At 47.1% G+C, this 24,947-nt stretch overlaps 1 protein-coding gene across 2 annotated transcripts in view; it reads right to left on the bottom strand.

The window, feature by feature from the left end:
- Positions 1 to 24,947, bottom strand: part of DVL1 (dishevelled segment polarity protein 1) — a 123,368-nt gene that overhangs the window by 12,394 nt on the left and 86,027 nt on the right. Inside the window, exons 5-12 of one of the 2 annotated variants that reach the window (XM_055001123.1) lie at positions 21,386 to 21,524; positions 13,040 to 13,133; positions 10,229 to 10,298; positions 9,754 to 9,893; positions 8,965 to 9,041; positions 8,247 to 8,314; positions 6,393 to 6,542; positions 569 to 700 (exon numbers count right to left, since the gene is read on the bottom strand). In XM_055001123.1, the coding sequence (XP_054857098.1) occupies positions 569 to 700; positions 6,393 to 6,542; positions 8,247 to 8,314; positions 8,965 to 9,041; positions 9,754 to 9,893; positions 10,229 to 10,298; positions 13,040 to 13,133; positions 21,386 to 21,524 (870 nt within the window). The remainder of the gene's footprint in view (positions 1 to 568; positions 701 to 6,392; positions 6,543 to 8,246; positions 8,315 to 8,964; positions 9,042 to 9,753; positions 9,894 to 10,228; positions 10,299 to 13,039; positions 13,134 to 21,385; positions 21,525 to 24,947) is intronic. The other variant, XM_055001124.1, reaches the window with a different exon arrangement.

Below are 24,947 nucleotides of genomic sequence, written 5' to 3'. Positions count from 1 at the left end.
CTCAAGAGTCATTGCATACTGATATTCCTTTAAACAAAACAGAACTGTGTGAGCCAACTGCAATTGCACATCCAAAACAGCAGGAGGCAGTCTTGCCTTAGAGGAAACTGCAGATAGTGCTCGCCCCCCCCCCCGCCCCCCAAATGAGAAACGGAACATTTTGCCCATAGTGGTTAAGACTGACATCACTGTGTGCAGAAAATCTGATGTCCTTGCCAGATTCCTGACTCACCAAATTCTTGGGCAAAGAAAGATACGAGTGCAAACATCGTTGCTTCATTTTTTGATATGCAAACATGCCTCCCAAGAACCACCTTTCTTGAAACTAGAAGACGTGTGTAAGGTGGCATTAAGTCATAGCCAACTTCTGGTGACCTCACAAGGTTTGCAAGGCAAGAGAGAAACGAGGTGGGTTTGCCATTGCATGCCTCTGTATAGCGACCCTGGACTTTTTTTGGTGGCTTCTCATTCAAGTATTAACCACGGTTGGCCTTGCTTAGCTTCTGAAATCCGACAAGATCAGGCGAGCTTAAGCCATCCAGGTGAAGGGAAAGTAGGAGATACTCACCTATCACTGCATTTGAGATGGTGATTTTTAGCCACATCCTGTCCCGAATTTCAAGGCCTGAATCCGGCAATTGCATCACCTTGACAATGGTGGCCATGTCGCTCTTAGCGGTCAAAGGGGACTCGTCTAGTTCTGAAAGCAAGAAAAGGGGGAGATTGTGCTGTCAACCAAGCAAGGGATGAAGGGTAGTGGAGAGAAAAGAGAGAAAGCGGTTCCACATAGAGGGGAGAAGCGGAGGCTTTGGAAGGCAGCCTGCTGAAGCAAGAGATGGATGGAGCTGTCCCGTGAGGGCCAAGCCGTGGGAAAGCTCTCCTGAAGAAATGAACAGGAGCTAGGCTGGAGGAAAGGAGCCTTGGCATCTATATTCCGCCTCCCGTCCCAGTGGAAACAGCTTGAGGGTTTTTAGTTAAGTGCTTTATAATATGCAAAAGAGGACCTCTGAGACCTGATATGATAACCATCTTCAAGTACTTGAAGGGCTGTTACAGAGAGGATGGCACGCAGTTGTTGTCTTTTGAAATTAAATCAAAAGAGTTTTCAGCTAAACACGAGGAAGAACTTCCTGACAGTGAGAGCGGTCCCTCAGTGGAACAGGCTTCCTCGGGAGGTGGCGGGCTCTGCTTCTTTGGAGGTTTTTAAGCAGAGGCCAGATGGCCATCTGACAGCAATGCTGATTCTGCGAACCTGGGCAGATTGTGAGAGGGAGGGCAGGAAGGGTGCTTAGTTCTCGTGGCCCCTTCTTACATGCCCAGGGTAATGCCCCTCACCGCTCTGGGGTCAGGAAGCAATTTTCCCCCAGGCCATCCCCCAGGGATCTTGGCCATCTTCTGGGCACAGAGCAGAGGTCACTGGGTCTGTAGGGGGCGGGAAGAGGTAGTTGTGAATTTCCTGCACTGTGCAGGGGGTTGGACAAGTTGACACTGAAGGTCCCTTCCAACCCTATGATTCTAAGATCTCACCTGTTAAAAGGATCTCGTATTTGGGGAGGGGACTGAGACCTATGAGAGCATATACCAGTCAGTAAAGAGCACATGTGGATGAATGGTCTAATTCCGCGTGAGGCAGCTTCAGGTATCCAGGGCTTGGATTCAAGAAGCAAGGTGGTTCCCTACCACAGCCCCCATTCATGTGTCAGGACCTTCCAGAGGATTGAGCATGGAGAGAGTGCGGGTGTCACATGAAGTTTCCTGCCACCAAAGTCTTCAGCCAGTCCATTGTGAAGGGGCCCAGCTGATCTAAAATGGAGGCAAGAGTCACCCCCAAAGAATGTGGAAACTTCCATGCCTGGGCGGCTGACGCTCTGTGCTGAAAAGGAATCCAGATTTGATGCCAAGGAAAGGTTGGATTCTGCAGCCTAGTTATATCAAGCACGTTGCGATCAGTTCTGGTGCTGTTGGCAGAGCTCACAGCTACAAAGGCGCCAGGTACAGGAAAAGCTACTGTGCTTTTACCTGAGTTTCAGACAGGGCAGAATGTATTCAGTTTTGTAAAAAAACAGCTTGGTGTAGTGGTTAGAGTGTCAGAGTAGGATTGGGGAGACCCAGGTTCGAATCCACGCTCTGCCATGGAAGCTTGCTGGGTGACTTTAGGTCAGTCACGTGCTCTCGGCTTAACCTACCTCGCGGGGTTGTGGTGAGAATAAAATGGAGGAGAATGAGGTAGGCTGCTTTGGGTCTCCGTTGGGGAGGAAGGGAGGATATAAATGAAGTAAATAAATAAATAAATACCCTGTATTCTGCAATCAGGAAATGCTCATTTTTTTTAAACCAAGAATTCTACAACTTGCATTATGGCAAGGCAACAAACAGCAGGGTGGGTTACAATTTTTACCGTCCGCCAGCTGTGATTCCGCCTGCAGTTCCTTCTGTCTCCGCCCCCCCCCCCACACCAACTGGTAAGAATTGCAGTTCAATTGCACTGTTGCACTTTCTGAAATCAACGATATTGCTGCCACCAAGAAAAGAGTGCTGCTATTTTTAATATCTTTATACAATGTTTGTAATGTTTTATGTTTAATGTTTAATGAAATGTTTTAAATGTTTTAATGTTGTTATCCGCCCTGAGCCTGCTTGCGGGGAGGGCGGAATATTAAATACAATAAAATAAAAATAAATAAAATAAAATAAAATTGCGTGGAACATCATCAACTGCCAGGGGGCAGAAAAAACAGCCAGGTATACACTCCAACACATCCATGCGCTGCTATAAGATAGTGGCATATGCTCTTCCAAGGTCATCATTTCCCTACGGCAGGAAACAAACGGTGCCTCTCTTGAGAGTAGCTAAGTGTTTGGGGTGCTGAGCTGTAAGCTACCCGGAGAGCTGGCGAAGCGGACAGCAATGGAGAACAGGTCCTTGAGATCCAGGCAAAAGGAGAACCTAGCAGGCAGGTGAATAAGACCCAGGGATTGTAGCGGGACAAACCAGACCAAGCTGATTATTGGCCCAGGCTAAACCCAAGTGTGACCCAGCAATTTTTATACCCCTACCAGGCAGAGAAGACGCTAATGTGCTGCCTGGCTGGGTGGATTCATTCTGGAGCCTAGAAGTGCCTGGCATAACTCAGCCTGCAACATTTTATCTCGCCACAAGGGCAGCACAGGGCAGACCCAAAGGCTCCCTACAGTCCCAGCAGCAGGGCTTGAATTAAGACCCCCCCACCCCACCCCCAGCAGAGTTCCCAGGACCAAACTCTGCTTCATTTCCGTGCCTGTAAAAACAGAAACCAGCGTGTGCCGGAAGACAGACTGGGAAGCATTCATCTTCTTGCCATCCACCTCCAAACACACACAACACATCCCTGACAGCATGCCATTTGCCCACAAGGCCCCCGGGACCCTCGTGCAATCAACTGTCGGCGCTTTGCAGCAATGGTTTGCCTTTGCCTGGAAGTTAGTTCGGTTAGTAGCAAGAAAAAGCAACGTGTGGTTTCGCTTGACAACGTTCCAATTGGAGCATGTGGGGAGCAATAAAACTGGAGAGCTTGTCCCGTTTCGGAGAGAGCAACAAGATACAAATGGGCCAGAGGGGGTGGAAAGTTGGCTGGATCCAGGCTTTGGAGCTGCCCGGCTTGATTCCTATGGAGTCATGTTTTTGAAAACGGATCTTTTCTAAAAGTGGGCATTATTGTTTGAAACCCAGGCTTCTTTTTTAAAGAAAGCAATTCCCAGGCTGTGTGCGCCAAAAAAGCCACCTGTTGGACACGTCCTTTACTTTCCCCATCTGAGGCATATGATCAACAAGGCCTTTATGAGCGAGGGCAAAATGGTTGTGGACGTCTCTCCCCTGAGAGTCTTGTTGGGGGTCAAATCTTTCAGAATTTATGGATGGAGGAAGACTCCAAAGTCTTTTGTTTCTCAAAAGTCTGAGAAACAATGACATAAAATATAACAAGGAATGCAGAGGTGCCGAGAAACGCATGTTCCTTCCTTGATCTAGCCATTTCCCCTCTTCTTGATATGTGCCTGCTTGCCTGATGATTCTGCTGCGCATATTTTTTTAAACAACTTTCTCATACAGCCCCTTCTTTCAGCAGTCCAATTACGAGGGGACCTTTTGTCTCGCGTTCCCAAGCTCACATTGCTGCATATCAAGGCACCCGATAGGTTTTTCCGTTTCCAAAGGAATGCAAACAATGTCACAGCCACCCGTTGACAACAATCAACGGGCACCCAAGACTCCAGTAATCTCAAATACGCATGGAACAGCGGAGTTCTGAGTTGGAGGGGCGGGGGGGATAAAATTATATTAAATGCTTTTCTTGCTGATAATTTTTCTTACCTCAAACAAAGAACCTTCATCAGCTCATATTAAAGAAGGTGAAGGAACCATTCGGGTCAGCAAAAAGAGAAGCCAAGGCGAGGCCGTTAGATTAGCTTTCGCCTTCTTAGGCAGCCAAAAAGAGACTGGATCAAATCTTTGCAGGACTTCTTTTTAAAAGGAATTACCAAGGCTTGAACCACGAACCTCACGGGCACAGGTTGCAGCCCATGAGCTACATGGATTGTTTATGCAGAGGCTTCGGAAAGCATCTTTAGGCACAAAAGGGGGAAAGCGGGTATGAAACACTGGGAAATGTGCCTGTGATTGGCAGGCAGTACGCGGACTCTGGACTGGTTAAAGCTTGGTTTAAGAACCAACGTCAAACCAAGTAGTTAGGATCTCATAGGGCCTTCTTATATGCCCGGGGTAATGCAGATAGCTGCTGGGGTCAAGAAGGAGTCTTCCTCCAGGCTAAATTGGATGAGGATCCTGGAGGTTTTTCGTTTTCCTCAGGGCACAGAGCAGGGGGGTCACTGGGGGAGTTGGGGGGGGGTAGCTGTGAATTTCCTGCATTGTGCAGGGGGTCAGACTAGATGACCCTTCCAGCTCTATGTTTCTGTTTAGTTATAATAATAATAATAACATTCGATTTATATACCGCCCTTCAGGACAACTTAATGCCTACTCAGAGCGGTTTACAAAGTGTTATTATTACCCCACAACAATCACCCTGTGAGGTGGGTGGGGCTGAGAGAGCTCTGAGAGAGCTGTGACTGACCCAAGGTCACCCAGCTGGCTTCGAGCAGAGGAGTGGGGAAGCAACCCTGGCTCTCCAGATCAGAGTCCTGCCGCTCCTAACCATGACACCAAACTGGCTCTCTCGATGGTTTACAAAGTATGTTATTATTACCCCCACAACAATCACCTTGTGAAGTGGGTGGGGTAGAGCGAAAGATTTATGCAATCTGAAGAGAAACCAGAGTTGGGTGGGGCTGAGAGAGCTCCAGAGAACTGTGACTCGCCCAAGGTCACCCAGCTGGCTTCGTGGAGGAGTGGGGAATCAAACCCGGTTCTCCAGATTAGAGTCCCGTGCTCTTAACTACTACACCAAACTGGCTCTTCTACGGACTGCATGTTCCAGGTTTGGCTCAAGCCCTAGCCTGGTTCTGTACTTGCAAGTCTACCAACTGGCCTTAGGAACCCGGGGTTGGAAGAATCCACCCTCCAGATCTGGTTTCACTCAGGCTACCCAAACACCAGCCTAACTTCTGACTGCCGCTTCACACTCTGACATAAGGCAAATTCATTTCCAGCAGGTTTGTGCTGTGCATGCAATAATGTTCTTGGAGTGGAAAATGAGAACCTCAAAAAAAAAAAAGTGGAAGATGCTGGCTCAGGAACAGTGATCAAATTGGACACATGCCCCTAAGGCCGCGGGCACCCTGCCATGAGATTTGTTCTTTCAAATGTCCTGAGATATAGAGAAGATATGCTAGAAACACATCCATTGCACAAAACATAAAATTGTGCTTTGATGCTTGGGGATGGTTGGTTTTCAGGATACTTGGCTGGAGGAGCCAGTGATCTAAAGCGGCTATTCTCTCCATGAGTGATTCCGCACACGTTGGATAATGCACTTCCAATCCTCTTTATAGATCATTTGGAACAGATTTTTTTGTGTGCGGAACAAAAAATCCACCTCAAACGATTGATAAAGTGCATTGAAAGTGCATTGTCCAACGTGTGCGGAATCAGCATGTCAGAAAAGATAAAATCAGTGCTGGCCCCTTTAAGGAAACCATGAGAATTTAATAAGGCCATCACTCATAACACACTGATTGGACAATAGTTGCTCTCTCTCTTAAAGGTCCAGATTTCCTGCCAGGGAAAACGGGAAGGAAGTTTTATGCTCCCCACAAAGTGAGAATTAAAAATCTCTTTTTATTTTGTTGATGCTGCTGTTCGTTTTGTGTAGTTTTTTTGTTTCATTTTTGTACAGCTCTACACTGCCGGCCCTGCACAGGAGGAAAAACTTCCCGGTTCTGGCGGCAGTGCGACTTACTTTCCGAATCGGGAATTGAGCTTGTTAGTGAGGAGCTGGTAGAGGTGATGGTGCTCATGGAAGGGCTCATACCGTAACGGGGGTACGCTCCCGTCAGGGCCGTGGTATGAGAGATCCAGGCCGCAGGGTCAATCGGCCGCACTGGTTCAGCTGGAACGCGCAAAAGAGAAAGGAAGAACACCGTTAGTGAAACCTTCTTTGGATGTAATCCCCTGGTTCGGGGGTCCTCAACTTGGTGCCCGTGGGCGCCATGGTGCCCGCTAACACCTTTCCTAGCACCCGCCAAGTTCTTTTAGAAAATGGGTGGGACCAGATGGGGCTTTTGCCCAGCCAGGTGATCGACTGGCCACTAGAGATCTGATTGGCTGTGTAGATTTGTTAAGAAATGTTGCCTTCTTGATTTTTAAAAACACATCAAATGTTCTTTTTTTATATAAATGTTTGCCACCACAGTACAAGAAAGCTGCGCATATGCTAGAAAATATTTTTAAACAATACGTTCATTTTGAAAAGCATCCTTCTGCCTGCAATGTTGATGAGTCATTATTCGAGTTATGTATACCTCACTCCTTGACATTTTGTCATTGGCTCCACCTTCTGCAGCAGCCATTTTGTGGTTGCGCCCACCATATCTGGATTCTAAAGATGCCCACAGGCTCAAAAGGGTGAGGACTAGAGATAGGCACAAAGTGGGAAAATGGCGGATCGTTGCAATTCGTGGTTCGTCACATTTCACGAACCATGAACCACGAACTGGCATGAAATTGCCTGATTCACAAACTGGTTTGTTTGGTTTGTGAATATGTCACTTCCAGGGCAGACGAAGGTCTGCAGAAAGCCCACCCTCCCTGTTGCCTAGGAAACTGATTGATCAGCGCCAGGTTGTCTGCAGTGATGAACCGAAAAATGAACCGGCCTAAAAATGATAGTGGTTCATCGCAGATTGTCAGAAATGTCCTCCAATGAACCGCCAGTTCGCGAACCCAAAAAAATGGCCTGGTTCATGATGAACTTTTGGTTTGTATTTCGGTTCGTGCCCATCCCTAGTGGGGACCCCTGCTCTATTCAATTCAGTCTTTATAGGACAACATCCTATATATGGTGTCTCCCCAAACAAGTTCTCCCTATAGTAAGTTGGTGGAAAGAACTTTGTGAATGTATGCCTTCTTGTCCCAGTAAGCGTCACGGACTTCTGGGGGCTGAACTTGGAACCTAATACCTTGTGGTCAGTGTCAGACCTTGCGAGTTACCAGGGACTACGTGCTTGGAGGATTTAGTAACTATTCTAGGTGAAGAATCCTTGCTCACATGTATTCCAAAGAATCTTTGTGACTCATAAGATCTAGCCACATGCTTTTCATAAAAAGCAGAGAAGGAAAGCTGGAACTTAAATAAGAATTGATGGGAGAACAACACAGAAACTGCAGGTTATCCATGGCTATATGGCAACCTCGTAAGAACAGCTTCGCAGGACCAGACTGAGTTGCATCTAGTTCAACATCTTGGTCCCAACAGCAGCCAACCTGATACTTCTGGAAGCTCACAAGCTCTGTTGTCTGTCCCCAGCATCTCACAGAAACATACTACCTATAAATATGGCAGGTCTACCTGCCAACAGGCATTTGTCAAGCACAGATCTCTCTAACACTGCCACATCATGAGGCAAGGAGTTCCATAAGCTAAGTATGCACTTCATATAGAAGCACTGGTTCTCTTGGTAACAATTTTTACTGGGTGACCCTGGCCAAGTACAAAAAGAGAGGGCAAGAGGCTACCAATCTTGTTTACTCATCATTTTTAGAAACCCAGTAATCTCCCGAGCTGTCAGTTTTGCCACAGGGGCTGCTCACTCACCCCTGGGGATTGTGAAATAACTCCTTGGAGTGGGATCCCAGCATTTGGCTACTGTTAGGCTGATGGGCCTGGAAACCAAATAGAACAAGAGTCAAATCAAGGAAATGACCGCCTTCCTTAAGCTGCGTCATGCTTTTTATCAACCACCAGTTCCAGGTCTTGTTTCAACTCTCCAGATCTCCTTTCTGAGCTGAGTTTCAGGTAGTTATCCCTGTTCATCTGCAGTCAACGAGCAAGATCCAGGTCCAATAGCACCTTAAAGATCAACTAGATTTTCCAGGTATGAGCTTTCTGACTCTCGAAAACTCGCACCTTGGAAATCTAGTTGGTCTTTAAGATCCTATTATACCCAGATCTTGTTCTTTCTGAGCTGAGCTACAGGTTCAGCAAAATCACACTGTAACATCTACCCTCCTGGCATATACTACAAAGAGTAGAGGATTTGAGTTCTCAGTTTCTTACTCTTTGCTTCTGCTACCTTAGGACTGAACACTTGTGGACATACATAGTAGTCTTAGACTATTGGTTTGTCTAACTAATCGCTTAAACTTGGAGGAATCTAGCAACTCAATTACTCTGGCGTCTACCAGGTTCAAACCGTCAGAGTCACAACTTCACATATGCAGTTTGTCAGCTCATGCACTAAGGCTGGGCATGGAGCTTGATCTTAGAACTAGCATGTTAACTCCAGGAGCTGGCCTGCTGCAGCATCACTTACCCTGGCTTGGAGACAATTTCCCGTAACACTCGCACCGCATCATCGTTGCTCATGTTCTCAAAATTGACCTCGTTCACCTGGAATGTACCATGAGAAGGTAGTTTCTTAGAGATCTGTTCTTCAGATCGTCAGTTGGAACCCTGATGAAAAGCCTCCACTTTCAGCGGCAGATTAGCTTTTCCCCAGGAAAAAAAAATTCCCTGCCACTAGAAAACGAGTTCAAACCCAGGCTTCTTCCTGAGGTGCTAGCCTTTCTTTTTAATGAACAACAAATTATTTGGTAGGAAAGTGCATCCAATTATGTGAATCTAAAGTAGTACAACCTGGACACAGACTGACCACCTTGGTTTGATTTAGATCCAAAACGAGACCCTTCTAACGATATTGCCTTGGCACAATAATTATTATAGTGAATGGTAAAGCGGATGGGGAGAAAAGATGGGGAATGGTTGTGAGCAAAGGCAGGTTTGTGTATTGTTCCATTCAGGACGAAGGGAAAGGCTTGATGGAATTGTGAGGAGGGATTTGAAGGGGAAAAGACGGAGAGAGACAAGGGGACTGTGTGAACATTCCGGGAAGGAATTCTAGGCAAAAAGGGGATCGATGTCCTTTGGGGGACAACTCAAACTGGAGAAACGAACAGCAAGGGCTGGGATATATCGGGATGCAGGAATATTGGAGCTGGGTCATCCAGAACACACACAAAGGCATTTTTCAGCGGCTGCTCCCATATCCGCTGAACTCCTTTGCCCTTGGATGGACTGAGAAGTGACCCTCGCTTGCACCCACCTGTAACAGCATGTCCCCTGGTTCGATCCGTCCATCAGCTGCCACCGCTCCACCTTTCATGATGGAGCCGATGTAGATCCCCCCGTCTCCCCTGTCGTTGCTTTGCCCTACGATGCTGATACCAAGGAAGTTGTATTTTTCTGAAATGGGGGGGGGAGAGAATGCATAATAGAGAACAAGTAGGAGGGTACTGGTCATGGCATGCTAAAGTGCCCAACTAAAGGTGGGTGAACATGACTATCATCATTACGGCACACCAAATACCAGTGCACGCTCACAAGAGGTCTGGAGCCAGAATGGTTTAGTTATTTCAACCACTTCTCCTATTTCCTGGGTGAGGTTCCCACTCAATCTCCTTCCCTCCCTCGCATTATTTATCTGCATCATTGATCTTGTAACCAAACCCTTCCCTCTCAGGAGTTTGAATATTTGTGAACATTATGTGACTCAGAGGCAGCTCAGCCAATAAGCTTACCCATGTTGAGAGTGACGGTGATGATGTTCAGAGACATGGTGGAATCCGTGATGCTGCTAAAGGAAGACGACTGGAAAACATCGAGAGAGGCTTGTAAGAACCCACAGAATGTGGCTATTAGAAGGGCAAGCTCGTTGAGAAAAAACGATTCAGAAAAGCTAAGGACATAACTAAAGGGGTTGTGGACATGTGGTTGTTTAACTGCCCTCGAGCATGGCAGCAGAGCCGGGGAGGAAGCAGCCAAGCACCCTTCCGCTGAGCCCGAAACAAGTTCCATTCATTTTTTAAAAAAATGTTATTTCTGAATTTTTTAACAATATGCAATAGTAAAAAAACAAATATATAACCATATAACTATATAAACAGTATGAATATAAGCATGTGCTCGAGACAGCGTATCAATCAGTGTCATAGAAGCATTTAGAAGTATGTGGAGTACGGGTCAAATTGGTTGACCCATATTGACGAGAATAGGGCGATTAAGTAAGAGAATAGTAAATGGATAAAATGTTATATTACTAAAGAATATATGCTAGGAATGTAATAGCTAGTCTTATAAGGTAAAAGGGGAAGGGAATAAAGGTAGCATTGTGTTATAAGATAATATATAAGCTTAGAAGAGAATGAAAGTGTAGGTTTAATAGTATAAAGTAAGTTTGTTGTGAGTAAGAAAAAAGATGGATAAGGGGTTGGAAAACTGTTGGAAGTCAATAAAAGGGGGGGAAAGGGAGGGGGTTAGAATTGAAAGTATTTAAAGGGAAATGACTGTATTGAATATTTACATAATTTCTAATCCAATTAAAAAAAAATTTAAAAAAAAGTGACAGCATATCAATTGCCTTGGCCGTATTTACAATATATGTTGCAAGGAAAACGAAAGAACATAAAATTTAATAAATTGCTATAACTTTGAGATTGTCAGGTATTGACTGCAAGGATTTGTTTTTCTCTTCCATATAGTCCAGAAAAGGCCACTGTTTCTCATAGAAATTGGATCGGAAGTTCTGGTTCTCAGCGGCTGAGATGCGGTCTGTGATTTTCTCCATTGAGAGAAATTCCCATAATTTATTAATCCAAGGCTGTATTGTGAGTGGGACTTTGGATTTCCATGATTTTGTGATTATGGCTTTGGCCGCACTGATCATAATTGAAATCAGATCTTTTCGGATTATGGGGATGTCCTCATTTCCCCACAAATTAAGAAAAACAACTTCAGGACGTGGTTGAATGACGTAACCAGTTATTTCCCCAATCACATTGAAGATCAGCAGGGCCGGTGCCAGAGGTTTTGGCGCCTGCGGCGGCATGCACATGCTCTGCGCGCGCGCGCCACAGACTGTGTGATGACGTCATCGCAGACGTCATCACGCGCCGCAGGGGGGCTGGGCGGCACGCGGAGGACTGCCGAGCGCAGAAGCTGCGAGCCGGGGCTGGGGCGGCGCGTGGAGGCTGCTCCGTGCGCCACCCCAGCAGCAGCTCACGGCTTCTGTGCCCGGCTGGGGCGGAGGAGCGCGCAGTGGAGCTGGTGTGGCTGGCTGCAGCTGCTGCTGCAGCCAGCCAGCCCCGTGCTTCCGCCGCCACCGCCACGCGCCCCAGCCGGGAGAAGAAGCTGCGAGCCACTGCAGGGGCGGTGCGCGGAGGCTGCGCCCGGCTGGGGCGTGTGACGGCGGCAGCGGGGCTCGAGCGGCGCACAGAGGCTGTGCCCGGGTGGCGGCGGCAGCAAGGGGCTGGCTGGTAGCTGCAGCCCAGTCATGCCAGCTTCGCTGCGCATGCCTCCACCCCCAACACCCCCTCCAGCGCCCCTCCAGCGCCCGCGCGCCCGAGGCCACCACCTAACTGGCCTCCATGGGCGCGCCGGCCCTGAAGATCAGGCTCCAGTAATGTGAAAACAAACTCCATTCATGATGGACGCTTGTATACATGGCAAACGTTTATGTTTGAACTGATTTGTAAATGCAATCTCCTTAGAGAACAATGGTGTTCAAAACCAGTATGTAAACACAGGAAAGAAGGGAAAAAACATTTTGAACAGTTTCAATCATTTATAAACCCGGTGCATTCACTGCGTGGCAAGTTCAGAACAGAAAGTCCTCTTTGCACCCTGTTTCTCTCAAGTTAACCCAAATGGTTCAGTCAAGAACAGTGACTTCCAAAGTCCTTTAAATGGGGGCCGCCACTCAGTTAAAGAAATCTTAGTTAATTAGCTGTATGAGCTGATTGATTAAATCTGCAGATGAGTGGATTGATTGATTGATTGGTTACATTTCCCCCGTGAGCGGGCTCAGGGCGGGTTACAGCAATGGATAGATTACAGAGTTAAACAGATAAAACAGTAAAACAATAAAATCATATCTTAATATAGCAGCGTACATTTCAGTATCCCAGAAGGGGCGCCATTCCTCTTCCCCTGCACACCATACACATGGGGAAAGAGGGCAGAGGTGCGGCTAGTAAAGTAAACCTAAAGTAAAGCTATGATTGTGAAGAAAGACAGGTTTTTCCCCAGATGTTGCATGTATATGTTTCAGCAGGCACCATCTTAGAAGAGGCATCCCCCCATTTAGAAGAGGCATTCCCTCTGGTATGAGAACAAAGGGAGAATGCCTCTTCTAAGCTGGTGGCTGTTCATGCTTCTTCTAAGTACCTGTATTAATGAATGAACAATCTTTTAAAAAATGGACTGCCTACTTAACATTAAGGAAAAGCTATTTAAATCATCGAAATATTTTAATTTAATGAACTGGCTATCAACTGTAGCCCACCACTGACCTCTCCCCCCGCCCCACCCCCCAGCCCTTCAAGCAGGCTTACTCTGTCAATCTGTCGCATCTTCTGTTTCCTCCGCCGGCGTTTGTGCTTCCGGATGAGGCGAGAGGAAGTGCTTTGCTCCGTAGAGCTACTCAACCTGGAGGACAGGAGGAGAAATTCAGAGCACACTGAGATGGCAACAAACTCTTCCTTTTAGCCATCCAACCAGGTCATGTGAAGATTGCAGAACCCCTTTGTAAGATCAGTGGCCCACATTCTGTGGCTCATGGAGAGTCACATTTGCAATGACCATTAACCAAAAAGCCACTTATTATTATTATTATTATTATTATTATTATTATTATTATTATTGATGATGATGATGATGATGATGATGATGATGATGATGATGATGATGATGATGATGATGATGATGATAACATTTCTAACCTGCCCTTCCCGCAAGTGGGCTCAGGGCAAGGCACAACATTTATAAAAATTCAATACAATATAAAACAATAGTTCATATAATAAAATCAACAATTAAACAGATATTAACCGTCCCAAGATGAGGTAGATTCCTTGTTCCTGCCCATTAACATACAGGAGGAGGGAAGCAGACAGATAACATACTGCAACCCATACGTGGGTCAGCTAATGAATGGGCACTACATAGCCCCATGCTGTACCCATACGTCGGGCAGCGGCCAGTGGATGCTGTATATCCTCACACTTGACTAAGGGATGCCTTAATATTAAATATATAGCTGAATGAAATCCTACCCTCAAGTCATAGCTGACTTATGGCGACCCCTGGTGGGATTTTTATGGCAAGAGACTAACAGAGGTGGTTTGCCATTGCCTACCTCTGCAACCCTGCTCTTCGTTGAAGGTCTCCCGTCCAATTACCAACCAAGGCTGACCCTGCTGAGCTTGAGATCTGACAAGATCTGGCTCACCTGGGTTATCCAAGTCAGGGAAAATATGTAACTAAAATCTTTTAAGTTAGTTACTGGAGGACCTCTAAGCATACTCTCCTCACCACTGTTAGCCTACCCACACACAGTGCTTTTTTTCTTAGAAAAGAGGCCAATACGCATGATGCTCTCTTCTCTCAGCCCAAGTCCCAAATGCCCAAGGGCTGCCAGAACTCCATAAAGAGGTGCCAGAACTTTGTTTCGGAGTGTTCCCTCTGAAAAAAAATCCCTACCCTTGTGTATCTGGAAGGTAAGAACTTGCAAGACTCATGACACAAAAGAGTGCACAAGCTTTCGAGTTCCCTGGAACTCTTTATCAGTCTGGAAGTTAAAAAATGCACGCTTCCCTCTGTTGAAGCACCTGGGTGCTACAGTGAGAGCACAGAGGCTGCGGAGGAGGGGTGGGATGCAGGAGAGGGCAGGCCCTTAATTTTCATCCTTGGAGTGAAGCCCACAGCCCAGGGAGGCTTATGGCTTATCCATCCTTCAATCTCCCCACCTCTCATCCACACAATGGCCTCGTCCATTTTCCTGAAAGATACGACAGATCCCGCATGGAAACAGTGCTGAGAAGAACCACAGGGAGCACATCACAGAGTCACATGTAGCTCCCAAGCTCCTGCGTGAGCATCACTGGCTAGGTAAAGTAATAAGCCACAGGAGAGAGGCAAGGAGAAGAGGAATTGCGGTCCTGAAAATGACACGGGCACCAGCCAGTAGGCGTTTGCACAACTTGGGTAATTGCATTTCACACAGCTGGTCCCTACTGGATAGCACAGGGCTCTGGGAACACTGGTTCCATATCTTGAGGGTTTGATTATAGGACGACTCAGTTGCAAAACGATGCATGCTTATATCACTGCCAGACAGCCGTTTCAAGCCAGAGAGCCACCTTTAAACCCAACCTGCAATATGAGACCCTTTTTTAATTATCAAGAGAACACAGCTTTCTTTCTCCCCCTTTCTCTAGAGGGAATTACTGGCATAGATCAATGGCGACTGCCGGTCTTAACAACCAAAAATTACTGTTCAGTTTAAGGAGAACCATTCACTGCCTTGCCTCCTGTCAAACCAAGAGTATCTCATTCTTCTCCTGGGCCAGACATAAATCAACCTAGATTTAAACACAAGGAGGTCCCAATTGTTACCCTGAGTCATAATTCTGACTGGTGGTAAATCTGCGTCTTGCTTGCACCAAGACAGATGGCAGTTGAGGGTTTACAGGACTGAATCCTTCTTCATGCATGGTGGGAAAAAGAGCTGGCAGAAGGGGACTGTGCCACATCACGGTGGGCAGGCGGTGGAATCCTGCTTTGAACGCTTCTTTGAACAAGAAAGACTATGCAAGTGGAAAGCTAGCACAAGAAAGTTCTTCCCCTTTCTCTCTGCTTGCTTGGTTTTCTGCTGTCAGGGAGTTTCACACACACAAGCCCAGAAGTGTCTTTTACATCTTTATCTTGCCTTCCTTCCCCCACAAAGCTTAAAGAGGCCTGCCTGGCTCTCTTCTCCTCCATTTTATCCCCCCAACTACCCTGTTAAGGAAGCAGGCTGAGCAAGAGCGACCAGCCCCTATCTTTTAGTGGAGATTTGAACTCGGGCCTTCCCGTTCTCACCAGCTGCATTAGGCCAAGGATTCCAAAGTCCATCCTACCACCTCCTACCAACCAGGCCTCAGAGGTGCATCACGCTCTACGGCAGTTGTACCCTAGCTCTATTTCGCACAGCAAAGGAAGATGAACACAAATGGCATCTGGAACACCTCTGTGCATGCGCAGGGGGTCTGCAGCCAACTAAGCCTCCTGCATATACAACAGAAGACGAGCCCTGTGCAATCACTTCAAGGGACCCATCTAGTCTAGCATCCTGACTGTCACACTGGCCAACTAACCTACAAGCCAAAACAGCCCCTGAGGTTGCCCACCAGGCAGGAAGAAAAACCCAACCCTGACCCCAAAGGGTTTATAGCCCTAGTAGATAGAGGGAGAACCTGGGTAGGTGGAGTCATTGTGGAATGACATCACAGCCCTGGTAACTCTTCCACTTGCAGCTCTTCAGCTCACCACAGAGGGCAGCAGAGAACAGATTCAAAGGATCACCGGTTCTAGTACCGCCAGCTCCTGACATAAAGTGCAAGACACAGTCCATTTTCAAATGCAAATGGCCAGAACAAATCCACTTTCCGGAAAGGAAGGAAGGAAAACATAAGGGGAACAATATCCTCTTTAAATTATGTTACGGACAAACAATGATCTCACTCAAAACATTCACAGTGCAGCTACCGGAAACAGGAGTCATTAGCGATAGTCCTGGTTAGCCATTACTAACTAAGCAGCCAAAAGAGGAGGGGGTGTTATACTTATTATGTGCCAGAATCCCTGCGAACGGGGCCAGTGGAAACACTGTCCCATTTGGATGGCTGATATGCCTCTCTTTTTAAAAAAATCACTCATGGTCACTTCCGTTTAAATAATTATTTTTAAAGGATATTTTCTCGTTTATAAAAAGCCCAAACTGATGGTTTCTAAATCCCTTCTGGATGACTATTCCCCTTAGTAAGATTACATGATCAGGGGTGGGAACCCTTCCTTTAGCTTTTATGGCTAGCTATCGCTTTAAATGTAACTGCTTAATAATAATGATAATGATAATGATGATGATGATGATGATGATAATGATAATGATAATAATAGATTTATATACCACCCTTCAGGACAACTTAATGCCCACTCAGAGCGGTTTACAAAGAATGTTGTTATTATCCCCACAACAAACACCCTGTGAGGTGGGTGGGGCTGAGAGAGCTCTGAGAGAGCTGTGACTGACCCAAGGTCACCCAGCTGGCTTCAAGTGGAGGAGTGGGGAATCAAACCCGGCTCTCCAGATCCGAGTCCCCCGCTCTTAACCACTACACCAAACTGGTGGGGAAAGTATGGCAGATATCCAAGGATGGCAATTCAGTATAAGCAACTAAAAGCTTCTAAACTTGGCAAATTAGTGATAAGCGATGCTGGGATTTCCAACATTTTATTTGGCCTTTAAAAAGCAGCTATGGGGTGGGGGAAGGAGGTGGTTATTAACTCTTTCCCACTGCACTCTTTTCCCGATTCAAAATCTGCCATGGGATTTTTTTTCACAACTGAATGAAACATTGAAGGAATATCATACATATAGTTTGGCCCCAACGCTAACCATTTAAAGACACTAAAATAAGCATAAAATTTGCGTTTCGCAATTGGGTTCTGGAAATTTCTGTTGGTTAGTTCTTCTCCATTCAGTGCTCTGAAGCCCCCTCCAGTGAGCACGACTGGCTACAGCGATCTGCCCAGGATCCCAGTATAATCTGCTTGTTTCCAGCAATACCATGTGCCATGTTCACATGTTACATTTCTAGGTGTGCAAGTAAAAAAATCGAGAATTAGGAGAACTGGCCCTCAGATCAACTGTCCCGTTCTCGGTTTTTCGTTCCCCGAAAGCTACTTCTAAAGCATTTTAGAGCTCTTCCCTGATCAGACTTCAGGCTTGAAATGCATCCCTCATTAAAAATAGAGCTGCATATATATGCTAGCTCTCATTTCCCCCTGTGTGTAAGCTCGCTTCGTTTCCTTTTGAAATCCCTTCTCAGGAGCAAATTGGATCTGAATTTCCAAGTCCCGCCTTGCAACTGAGAACTGTGGAATTTCGAGCTGGAAAAGCCAACACAATATGCTTCTCCTTTGCATCGAATACTTTTGGACTCCTCCTGGCACCTCACACGCACGGTCATCTTGTAATCATTTAGGGCTGCAAAATCTAGGTTAGGGAATTCCTGGAGATTTAGGGGTGGGGCCTAGGGTATAGACGGGAGAGGGGCCTCCCGGGGTATAATGCCATAGATTTCACCCTCCAAAGCAGCCATTTTCTCCAGGGGAACTAACCTCTTTCATCTGGAGGTTGGTTGGCAATCCTATTTTAAACCTTGCAACCACCCCTGTAACTTGGGCCAATCTTACTAGCCCCTTATTGCAGATAAGCAGACTTAGTGCTTAAGGGGCAAGAGGGGCTTGCTTAAAACCACCTAGTGAGTTAAGAGAAGAAGTGAGCTTTCAACCAAGGAATTCTTAACTCACAGCTCAGGTTTAGTCCAGATGCCATATCAACTCCAGTCCATACAGTTGTCTTTGGACCCAAGGAGGCCTGAGTTCGAATCCTCTTGTGGCACTTGCATAATCCTGAACATATGAAACAGCTTTACGCTGTCAAGCCACTAATCCATCTTCTTCCGTATTATCTACTCTGACCAACAGTGACTCTCTAGGCAGAGAAACCACTGCTATCTAAGATGCTTTAACGGGAGCTGCCAGAGACTGAACCTGGAATTTTCTGCATTCAAACTGCCACCCGGTCTGCAAGTGTAACTTTCCTATTGAAATTACACATGAAAATGCTTCCACCAAGTCAAACCATGAATCCGTCGAGCTCAGAACGGTCTTCTTGGACGGGCAGCGGCTTTCCAGGATCCCATCTCTTTCCCAAGCCCTGCTACCTAATATCAGGAGAAGTCAGCTCAGGACCTTTCGCACATCAAGTGGTTCCTCTGCCACTGAGCCACGGTTCCTCTCCAAAGGGCACGGCCACGTATCCTACATAACTCAAGCACCTTAAAGCCACCGTCATCCCTTAGGCTAAAATAAGATCATTCTAACACAGACCATCTGAAATTCAGTGGAAGAAAAGCGAGATACGAACCTTGAAAAATTAACCAAAAAATGCAATCCAGTCCAAAAAGATTTAGGTCTTACTCAAAATTCCAGGTTCGTGCAGTAGCATAAACTGCCCTGCCTGACCAGAAATCCCTTCCCACCATCCCCAGCTGGCCGCAAGGAGAAAGATCACACTGCATGTGCCCAGAAACACAAACATTTGGCCACCTGTGAATTTTATGAAGTTTCTCCTTTTTCCCGGCAGCGAAGCAGCAGCTCTGAGCCAACTGTTCCCTGGATTTAAACATTTTTTACCAAGAACGACAACGCTCAAATATAGAATACTCACAAACCGGTGGGTCGCGAGGAATTCTACCTCTTTTAAAAGACAACATGGCTGTTTCCAGCAGGTTCCTTTCTTTCCTAACCAGGTGGACACAATGCCAGACCTTTAAAAACGAGCTCTCCGACGCTTTCACTTGTGGCACCAGACAAAAGCTTTGTTATTTCCCTCTCGGACAAGTGCTCTCTGTTGGTAAAGAAATCCAGCCCCTTCCATTCCCCCCCTCCCCCTTTTCCCTTGCCGATGGAATGTCTCATCCGCTTATGAACATCATCTTTGTGATATTAAACAACATACCTTGGCACTTTCCACTCAGCTCCTTTCCCTGGCTAGCCAGTTCCTCGTGCATGCCAAGATGGGCTGCCCCAGCCCAGAAAGCTAAAGGGCCCCATCAGCAGCCTCTGGGGGCTTGTATTTTTCTAAAGGAGGGGGGAGATCAGGCATAGAGGGGCCCTGCGTTATTAAAACATAGGCTGGGATTTAAGTCTAGAATGCTCCAGTGGTTACCCTGCCTGCTCTTAATCCTGTTCCACTGCATATCTTGCTGCTATGGAAATATTCCATTTATTTAGCAAAATGGAAAAGGACGAGGAAAGAAAGATATCGCATTCCCTTGGGAGGCCTAAAAGAGACTGGGTAGATTTCAAATGCAGAGAGGAAAGTGTCTTAAAGCACTGCGAATGCAGCAAAGGGTTGGGGAAAGTCTACAGGCTAGCAGGCTTGGCCACCGAATGGTCCCAGATGACGTCTTGGATGTCTCCGAGGTGAAGCACTGATTGGGGTTTTTTGTTTCAAAACTACACTCTACCCCAAGGACTGGGGCAAGGAGGCCCAGCCGGAGCACTCAAAGCCAGGGAAGAACCTCGTATGTCAGAGACAGACCCAAAATGGCACCTGCAAGACTGTGGCTGCATCACAATGCAATACAGACTTTGCTGTCTCTTCAGCCCCCGGTACCAACTATTTGAGAAAACACGATTTTATAGGTCAGGCCATTATGATGCTGCAGAGACCTGTGCTCCTCATATTCCGTATTCTGATATTCTGCGGCATGATGCTGGAGTGCCTCTGAGCGTATGAAGACTGCTTTTCCACCACCATCCAGCTCCCCTTACAAAAAGCATCAATGGGAGGATTTGAATAGCTTCCCCAACAAAGGCTCCGCCTCTGACACAGAGGTGGGCCAATCGGCTAAGAGCAGTCTTCTTAAATTTTAAAAAATGTACTTTAATTTTACAAAGGATATGTTTCAGGAGTGAGCGCTGATGACATTTTTCTCTCTCTTGCCCCTCTAAAATATTACATTTATCTGCACTCTCGAAAGATCGTGGGGTGACCTGTACTTAGGCAACATTTCAGTCTCAAGATCAGTTATCTCAGATTAGTTAGGCTTCCCTTGTTAAGTGATACTGACTATGCACTCTTGCCTAAGCACATTTGGTGTCAAGGTGGTCACTGTCCAAAACAGAATTCTAGACAAGACAGGTCTCGTCTTGCAGGGGTGTTCTTACATACTTGGCAAAGGGGGACAACCTGGGCCAATGGGCGACTCTTCCGTGTGTGTGTGTGTGTGTGTGTGCGCGCGCACGCGCGCACGCGCACCGTCAAGTCACCTCCAACCCGTGGCGACCCTATGAATGAAAGACCTCCAAGACATCCTATCATTAACAGACTTGCTCAGATCCTGCAAACTGGAGGACGTGGCTTCTTTTATTGAGTCCAGCTGTCTCATTTGAGGTCTTCCTCTTTTCCTACCGCCTTCCACTTTTCCTAGCATTATTGACTTTTCCAGAGAATCTTGTCTTCTCGTGATGTGACCAAAGTACGATAGCCTCAGTTTTGTCATTTTAGCTTCTAGGGAGAATTCAGGCTTGACTTGATCTAGAACCCACTTATTTGTCTTTTTGGCCATCCATGGTATCTGCAAAACTCTCCTCCAGCACCGCATTTCAAATGAGAATCTTCCACGAATGCGAGATATCTGTAAATTAACTCCTAGAACAGTTTCCAGTAGCGGTGGCCTTTTTTTTTCTTGGGGATGCTGCTCAGAACTTGCAAATAAGGCAGCATGATGTAGTGGTTAGCTTATCAGACTAGGATCTGGGAAATCCAGGTTCAAATCTCCACTTTGCCTAGGAAACTCTCTGGACGACTTTGTGCCACTTACTCTCTGTCAGCCTAACCTACTTTGCATGGAAATGAGATAGAGATAGAGAACCATACCGGGTCTCCACTGTATAAACATGGAAATTACTAAATGCAAGTGGAATGTGTGACCTGGTTTAAAATCTCAAAAACCGACTGGGCAACCTTAGACCAAACCTACTTCATGGGGCAAAAACAGAGGAAGGGGAACACCATATAAGCTGCCCTGAGCAACATGAAAATCATCTAATGCGATTGTCTGTACCTGCTTGTGTTTTCGTCATCGTCCGAGTCTATGAAGCTGCTGGACTCCAATTCGCTGCTCATCATCGTAGATGAACTGTCGTACCCCGGCGGGTGCTCACGATGTCTGTCAAGCTTCGGGTGCCCATTGATACGGGAAACTGAGGGGAAGAAGATAACGTTAGCTGGGGTTGTGCTGAAATGAGGCTGTAGGCAAAGATTAACACTCCTCAAAATAATATTTCAAGAAGGGGGGTGGGTGAGGGGCAAAACATGTTTGAAGGATTGGGTCCACCTTGACATTTATCCAGAGTGAAGAAAATGATCCTGCCCTTATTCGGAATTGGCTTCATAATGTCACCTCATAGCCAGACTTGATTGGCTATGTGGTACTTCGACATCATTATGAATTTTATGAGATCCCTGATTGTTTGGGACTATTCAAGGAAGAGCATAGCCAGAAAGGGATACTGTAGAGATAGCAGCCAAGAACAGAAATAACTACTACAAACAGGGGGGAAAGCAGATGAGGTATGAAGCCCTGCCACCCCACACTGAACTCCATTTCATCCTGAATTTTTTATGGGCTAATATTTGCCGTAACCCGAGAGGGCATTGTGGTCATGCCAACCAAAAGCAGGCAGGATACTGCATTATCAGCATTCCCAATGAATAATCGGTCAAACGCAGAGCTAGCAAATTTAGTGTAGCATATTATTGACAACCATCACTTGCTGTGCCAGGGAGGGAAAGGAAGCAGGAGGTCTAGAATGCATCTTGAACGCTCCCATTAGCCCCCTCAACGAAGCTGAAGATATGGCGACTCAATTCATTAAGGCTACAGGGCAGCAACTGGAAGCCTCAGGCCAAAACTCCGCCCCCCTTGAACCCGGCTCATGATTTTCTCCATCAATTGCTGGACCCCAGGTCCCCTCCACCCTCCACCACCACTCACATGGCTTGTGGGAGGGAAAGGTGCCCGAATGAGCCTGCTGGTCGCACTTCTGGGGCAGCGCAACATCATTTCCTGGAAGTGACATCATCGCATCACTCCGAGAGCGCTCCTGCACTTCACAGCAGGCCAATTCAGGCCCCAAATGGGCTGATTCAGGCCCATTTGGGACCCGAATTGCACTGTGAAGCACAAGCACGCGTGCCCCTGCACCTGTGTGATGACGTCACTTCCTGGAGCACTCTCAGGGTGGTGCAAAAGTGAGTGCCGGGTCTTCCCCCCTCTCGCCAGGAGGGTAAGGGGACCTGGCAACCCTAAGGCCAGCTCTGAAGTAACACAGATATTTGGAAGGCGGGATAGGAGTTACCACATTGGGGATACGCAGGGATTGGGCCACCACTCTTTTCCAAAGAAGCCCTTGGGGGAAAAAACAGTTGCTGACCGTAGGCATTGGATCTGCACCACAAAAAGAGAATGAGAACAGCTAGTCTCCTGGTATCAGCAATATCTTTACAGGCTCTGAACGAGGATCGACTCCATCATTGATGAGATTTCTGACGGGCCCAACACCACACGGCTTTCTCCTCCTGCCCCAGCAGTCTTAAACCACGTGCGGCTGCAAATCTAATGAGGTTTATCAAATCTAATGAGGATTATCGACCTGGCAGGAGCAAATTCTTCTTGGCGATTAGTGGCGTCTTTAAGAAGTCAACATGTTTGGGCATCTCTGCATATCTTCTATTTCCTCAGGCCCTTTCTAAGATACCGATAGCCCAGGACTGTGAACTTGGGGGGGGGGGGATTCTTCAACTGGATGGCTAGTCCCAGGTGTCTGACTCAGAGAGGAGCCCAGATTCCACATTCATTCCCAGGTCAATAATTGATCTCAGATGAAAAAAAGCAACCCGGCTCCATCTATTACAGAGAATTAATGACCCACATCAGTTGTTTATGTGGTTTCAGTTCTCAAAGGAGGAGAGGCGGGAGGAGGGATGTGTTGGAATTCACAGGGGGGGCAGGGCTTTGAATTTTAACCCTTTGTGAGCCCCCTCTCAAATACAGAGGGATGTATCCAATGTATCAGCTTGAAGATAGCCCCAAATCGGTTATCGAGTCTGTACAGGGCAACAGAGTGCATATTGGGTTGTGCTCAGGGCTTTTTTTTCTGGGAAAAGAGGTGGTGGAACTCAGTGGGTTGCCTTCGGAGAAAATGGTCACATGGCTGGTGGCCCCACCCCCTGATCTCCAGACAGAGGGGAGTTGAGATTGCCCTCCACGCCGCCAAGCAGCGCGGAGGGCAATCTCAACTCCCTTCTGTCTGGAGATCAGGGGGCGGGGCCACCGGCCATGTGACCATTTTCAAGATTTTACGGAACTCCGTTCCACCACGTTCCTGCTGAAAAAAAGCCCTGGTTGTGCAGAACTTGCAGTTGGACTTTCTGAAAATCCGAGAAAAATCTTCGATACAAACAGCCACATGCTCCTAGGCTCTGTGGCTGTACAGGCTACAAGAAACTGCAGCCGCATTAATGCAACGAATTCACCAAAGGTTGACGGGATGAGCCATCAGCTGAGACCCCCGGCCCCAAAGCAGAATAACCATTAACCAGAGATGCTTAGTGCATGCACTGCCCCTTGGAACGGGAGACTACTCCCCAGTTTCCCCGAGACGCTACAGCACCCTTGGAGGTGAGGAATGTCTCCCCATTTCATGGTGGGAAAGGCACGACGTCTTCCACGCCCCTTTTCTTTTGCTGGAGCCAAAGGGGTTATTTTTCCAGTCATGCTCAACGCCCGCCTCCCAGATGATGTGCACTGGTGCAAAAACACACACACAGATAATGATGGCAATAAACGTGGGAGGGAGGATAGCACTAGAAGGCATTTTACCCACGGCCCCAGGAAATCCATTTCTGACAGCTCCCTTCCCCAGCGGTCCCTTAAAGTCCCCCCCTACATCTCCACTTAAAAGGATCCAGGAAGCGGTGACGCTGACCTCCCCTGGAAGCCCCGAAAAGCGGCCACCAGCCAGAGAAGACGAGATTGACCTTGACAGACTCAGTATGAGGCAGCAATCAGGAGTACATGTGTGAACCGGCCATTTGCAGGGAGGAGGGAACTGAGATGTGAACCAGGAACGTATTCAATCCGTGCCTCGGGCAGGGAGTCCCCCTAGGCATGTTCTTTCATTCTCAGCTCTGCATGGAGAACACAGTCCACCTCCCCATACCAGTTGCTAACTTCCAGACGGGGCCTGGATATCTCCTAGAATTACAACCACTCTCCAGACTAAAGAGATCAGTTCCATTGGAGAAAATGGCTACTTTGGAGGGCGGACTCTTACGGCATTATATCCCTCTGTGGTCTCTTTCCTCCCCAATTCCCCACTCCCCCGTCTCTACCCCCCAAATCTCCCAGAATTTCCCAACCCAGAGTTGGCAACCCTATCACCAACAGATAGCCAAGCAATGAAACTCCCAACCACCCTATCCTTTCCCCAATTAAAGGCCTACCTTACAGGGATGTTGTAATAACGACTGATCTATCGTCTGTGAAATGCTTTGAACATTCAGTTTCCCAGATCTCCTCCAATTTTCTCATTAACTGAAAATGCCAAGTACATTTTTGTTTC

The sequence above is a fragment of the Eublepharis macularius genome, chromosome 17 (genome assembly GCF_028583425.1).
Source record: "Eublepharis macularius isolate TG4126 chromosome 17, MPM_Emac_v1.0, whole genome shotgun sequence".
NCBI lineage: Eukaryota > Metazoa > Chordata > Lepidosauria > Squamata > Eublepharidae > Eublepharis > Eublepharis macularius.
The sequence above is the reverse complement of the archived record's forward strand: the minus strand, read 5'-3'. Positions and strand labels throughout refer to the sequence as shown.